The sequence below is a fragment of the Sinohyriopsis cumingii genome, chromosome 18 (genome assembly GCF_028554795.1).
Source record: "Sinohyriopsis cumingii isolate HCF-2022 chromosome 18, ASM2855479v2, whole genome shotgun sequence".
In the NCBI taxonomy this organism is placed as follows: Eukaryota; Metazoa; Mollusca; class Bivalvia; order Unionida; family Unionidae; genus Sinohyriopsis; species Sinohyriopsis cumingii.
Window position 1 is genome coordinate 86,697,713 of NC_142978.1, and position 6,000 is coordinate 86,703,712.

Here is a 6,000-nt window from a genome sequence, read left to right on the forward strand (position 1 = left end):
ATGAACCCATATGGGGATAAATGGGCCATATTCAGACGGATGTGACATTTTTTCTACAATTCTCATTTGGCAGTCAATAAAAAAATAAACGGCCGCCAAAATGTTATTATTGATAGTAAAAAAAAAAAACAAATTTCCAGTACGCGGGGTAATTAATTTTTCAACGATCGTAGCCTATCTGTAAAGAGAATACTGCGTAGAAATTTCATAGGTTTATTTGTGCCGATCAGAATCAAATATTGTGATATTTAACATGTAATATAAAACAAATATGACATTGTACATGCTATATGTAAAGTATACCGGCTATATGATAATCATGAATATCGAACGAAATGGAATGCTCTAAATTTTAATGCAGCAATGCAATATCATTATGACGTCATACATTCATGATGGTGTTATATTTTCTGACGGTACGTTTTCTCATGTCGCAGCTGATGCCATGATTTCCACAAAATGTCGAATGAAATATACACTTATATAACTAGGACATTTATCACGATGTACTAGCATTCGAGACAGCTAGACCTGTATGAGACTAAACAACTCAGTTGATGGCACCAATGGAGTATATGGAGCAAACTTAGACTGATGGCATGAACATATATTTGGACCATTTTCTGTGTAGAAACTCCGTTTACAGGTTACAATCAGCCACAAAGCTAATACCTACGACAGCTGAAAAATGTAAAAATTTGTAACGTATGGTTGCAGCCTCATCTGAAATAAGGGAAAACATATTTGCTGGACTCGCGGTATATGCTTAGCAAACAATAGCTTGTAATAACTTGAGAATGGTAAAAGGTTTTCATCTCTGTTTTAATGTTTTGGACAAAACTGTAACAGGTTCAACGCAATGTTCAGCTTGCCCTCCGTCGCTAAGAGAATGGTGCTACGTTTTAATTTGATGCAAGAGTTTGGAGTGTCCGCAATATATCACACTTTATCTAAATATATATGTTAAAGTAGACGTTTAATAGACTGTACTTGATATACGACCAGGTTTGGCCATGTTTATGATATTTGATCTGTATTAATATGGAACCCTTTTGCCTTGTTGTGTCCTTCTAGTGAGGACTAAACCTTTGAGTTCCACATGCATTTTAACTCGCATCATTTGACCAGATGTATTATTTAGCTACGAAGGTACAGAAGAGAAGTGTGTATCAAGTTAAAAGGTTATAGTAAATCCATAGCCCACTTTTAAACTTTCAATGACATTATTCAGAAAGAAATGTGTGTTCAGTTAAAACCGAGCAAGCAACGCAAAGGTCTCATACTATTGAAACACATGCACCTGGCTGTTAACGTATTTAACGAGTGACAATAAAGTTTTGTGCCGGCTACCAGTGAGTCATTTGGCTGATGTCATTACCCCGACTAAGATGGCGTATCAAATGTTCTTTCATCTGAGAAAGAAGGTAATTTGTATTCATGACACACGGTACTAATGAAATGGAAAAATGGGAACCAGCCTAGAAATGGATGAACATAAAAAGAGTAAATATGGGTTTGGTTGGACAGGATTAGTTAACAACTAAGTTATGCTTTAAGGGAAAAGAATTTTTTGAGAGCTTATCCTAGTTGTAAGTGGAACAAAAAGAGACATTGTTTTATTGATGGCAGTTCCGTCATTTCACAGTCTTGAGTTTGGAACACTCATTACTAAAATTAGCACCTGACTCTTTGGTGCGCAACTGAAAGCACATGTTTCAAGCACATGCAGGTCCTTTCCTCTACACATAAGCTGACATCCAGGTTTCATCTATACTGATAAATATAGGTTTGATTATGAGCATTCAAAATTTTTAAGTTATTGAATTGTTAATATTATGGTGTTTGCTTAAGTTTACTATGGAAACTGAATTAGCACCGTGAGTCCTTAAGGACATTTACACTAGGTCACATGACATGGAGCAAACTAGCTCCCAGATTGAAAGCGCTTCTGCGATTGGTTATTAACATTATTTGAAAATGAAAAATTTCCACTTTTTTAATTGGAGTGTATTTCAATGTTCATACTATACTAAACTTTCCATATGGTTACGAGTTCTCGAACTTTCATTGTTTTTAATGTTACTGAAGACTTTGTCGGATGCAATAACATTTAAGGAAGGAGTTACGCTTTCCCACGTATTTATCTACTCCGTGAATATTTTACGATGGCAGTTTCAGTCATATTTTTTTAATAGCATTTTACCTCAAGGTCGATCACCAAATTGACATAAAAACAGTCCATCGGTTGAACAAGGCTCCCAAACGTTTATGATCAACTAGAACGCAATGAGTCTCTCTTTAGACCTTATTTACCCTCCTAGGTTCACTGTGCGTATGTATGTATGTATGTATACATTTATTTATATATTTATTTTCAGACATCCAAAGTGTCCGGAGGAGGAGCATCGATGCGGTCATACAAAAGAAGTCAGAGCGAATCATCCAAGTCCGAAGTGACCAGTCAGAAAGTATCATCTACAAAGCCAAGAATAAATTTTTTTCGATTGGTGGTTGCGACCCAGGCATGGCAACGACTGGCAAGAAATAGATCCAAGTCTCAACCGGCAGCACCTGTTGTTCAATTAGAAAACACTTACCGTCTCGAACCAAAGGAGGGCGAAGCCTTTCCGCAGCGGAAAGTAGAACAGATTCTAAAAAATATTCTTGATTTTAGACTGAGCGATGTAAGGTATGACCCTGCACGGTGTAAATATCTTACAACGGAGCTGACGAGCGTTATCAAAGAAAAGGTTAAGGCGTTAAAAATACCGCGCTACAAACTTGTCTGCACCATAACACTGATTGATAACAACCGGCAAGGCTTACACATTTCTAGCAGGTGCATCTGGAATCACGACACGGATAACTTCGCCTCTTACACCTACAGAAATAGTTCTTTAATCGCCGTAGCTAATGTGTATGGCGTTTATTTTGAATAGATTACTACATCCCTTATCTTTTGATGTTTCTTTGTTATTAACGGAAAGCATAACTTGGCTCGATTTTAGTTTTCCGACGCAATCTCTGTCGTATGCAAGGATTATTAGGTTTTATAAAATGAAATAACATTATATTTTGCTTCTACTTGCAGAGCATGCGTATGCATAGAAGCTTCATTGTGATGCAGAAATGTAAATCTTACACATTAAGTTTGTCCTCATTTTTCCATATTTGTTTATACAAATTCACATACCTCGACTTAACTGAACTGTAATGTATTGTAAAAGGCAGTTGTGATTTTCGTCTAAGTTAGGACACATAGGATGTTGAGAGTGCTTATAAAATTTGTGTAAATATGCGGGTTTTGCACTGCTGGTCAAAGTCCAGACGAGCGTATGCTGTGTCATTCATCGGTTCTCCTGTGTCCGTCGTCTACCGTCCGTTAACTGTAGTTTTTTCCCTACTCCTTCTAAACCATTTTGTGCAATACCATGCAACAATTCATCTATTGTGAAGTGTAGCTGGTTCTAAATGAAAATAGTGCCCCATCTTTTTCTCGCTATTCCTTCTAAACAAACGGTGGTCTCAACCTAGGTCTTTCATTAACAGACTTCACAATGTATCTATTTAGTCCTAAATGAAAGTGATGTTCATCGAACATCCATTACAGCGGCCACGTGAGGCATACAGAAAATACTGTCATTGCTACTCCTGAACGGATGACCTGGTTAACATAAGGTTTCCCCATAGACACTTGGGATGATGTGCAGAGAGACCTGAACGAAAACTGTGCCGATCTCACGCCCTTCGTGGTTTATTGGTGGCCACCTCTAATATATTGTTATCGTTGCTCATCTTGAACACATATTCATTTCGACATATGATCAGGATTTCATTAAGAAACTTTGTTTAATATCTTGTTGGTCTTAAATGACAACGATGTCGATCTACATTCCAACAGGGCCATCATGGCAACCATTTTGAAAATATCATTATCAGTGGTTCTTCTCAAAGGATCGTAGTACTGGCATTGATTGTTCACTGAAAGGATTAATTATGATATGTATATTGCTCAGACGAACTGATGTCGATCTTATACCCAACATGACGGTGTTGATGGTCATCTTGAATATCTCGTTATCGCTACTCTTCTTGAAGGTAGGGCCGTGTATACATCTATGAAATAATAAATATTCATAATAATTATATCTTGAGCCAAGCTTAGCATGTATGACTTAAGCGTTATGAATCAATAGAATTATACTGCACTTATTGCATGTCCATATAAACCGGACAATGTAATAGCTTGGTTGAAACATAATTTGCACAATGACTAATGAGGCTTATTAAAATATATGTTTATCTGTCACACACACACACACACACACACACACACACACACACACACATGCCCAGAACTGTGAAAACAATACCTGCAATTTCCTACGATCTGAATATTGTTCCTTTCCGTAATTACATATAAGAAAAATATGTCATGAATATGATAGATTTATTCTGCATACATTATATACAAGTGTAGTTCTTACGTAACGATGTCATTATTTTTCTCTTTTAATCGTGTATTATATTCTTCCAGGAGGAATTCTAAAATACCAAGTGTGCATTTGATTCATTCTTTTTTTTAATTGTTGCGTGCTTAGCATATACTTGTCAAATGTATAAAATTTGATATCATGTATCTATTTTCCTGAATAAGCAGAATTATTCAGTAACCATATACAATACTATTCAAATTAATTGGCATTTAACTTGTGATGTTCGTCTTTTTTTAATATATATGAATACCACGAATTCACTTCACTCTTTTAGTAGTTATTCACGCTGAATAATGTGTTATATAGACGTATTTTGCCTTTCTCAGACATCCAAGAAAATAGAAACGTTCTAGTCCATTTTAAAGACAATATGGCACCTAAGGTTCAGAACTGATGATTTATCAAAATTAGTACACCTATTAGTACAATGACCCCGTTTAATTGCTTGGTTTATAAGATCGCACAGGCACGTGATATATTATTATAGGCCCATTTTAAGGGCCATTTGCAAAATTGAGTGTCAGATGGAATGAAATAAAATTTGCATGAAAGATATTTATACTTAACAAAATCAGATTACCAAAAATGACCTTTTTTATTAAACTTGTCGCTTCAGACTTTAAAAAACTCTAAATTGTTACGTATAACACGATGAATTGAACTACGTCAGAATATAACTCATTATATATGTCATTTTGTAGGAAGAGCGCGTTTTATGCCCGTAAGAGATTTTCAAACATATCACTTTACCAAATTTTCAGGACTTATTTTCTATGTATATTAAGGCTATATAAAACGTGATAAAAGCGATTTGGTAAGATCTTTTTCTCCTCAATTTGCATATATAGTACGTTAGAGCAGGTTGTGTACTTTTGAAAAGTATACCTTTATACACCTCTATTCCTAGCTGTTTGAATTAAGAAAAATACGTTACCATGTTTACATTAATTGTAAACCCATGCTAAACTCCTTTAACATATTTTCTTTAATTTTAACCCATACTAGACCTTGTCGTCATGTTTTAGTTAATTGTAACCCATAGTCGACCTCAGAGAACTTTACGCTGGTCATATGTTTTACACCTATAAAGCTTACAGTTTAAACAGACCTTAGGAGTGGAAACACATTTGTACATGACACCTTTGTACATTTGACACACACACACACACACACACACACACACACACACACATATATATATATATATATATATATATATATATATATATATATATATATATATATATATATATATATATATATATAGTGTACCCTGATGATTAAGTCTTCTTGCAAATTATTTCGTCAAAACCCCACATTACTTTGCTGTGTCGGCAGCTTTTACAGTTCTGTGGTATTGTTTGCTTAGGTATTTAAATTCGTTATATTTACTGTTCACCTTGGTGAATTATGTTAATACTTGGAATGGTCTTGGCTATATTTCATGTTTACCAAGATGGATTATGTTACTACTTGGATTGATTTTGGCTACATTTCACATTCA

General features: G+C 35.1%; 1 protein-coding gene across 3 annotated transcripts in view; it reads left to right on the forward strand.

The window, feature by feature from the left end:
• Positions 1–4,704, forward strand: part of LOC149777227 (dynein light chain Tctex-type 5-B-like) — a 28,065-nt gene extending 23,361 nt beyond the window's left edge. For all 3 annotated transcript variants that reach the window (XM_089941972.1, XM_089941971.1, XM_089941970.1), the window contains one exon: positions 2,379–4,704. In XM_089941972.1, coding sequence (XP_089798098.1) covers positions 2,379–2,939 — 561 coding nt within the window. In that variant the 3' untranslated portion in view covers positions 2,940–4,704. The remainder of the gene's footprint in view (positions 1–2,378) is intronic.
• Positions 4,705–6,000: the final 1,296 nt, after the last annotated feature.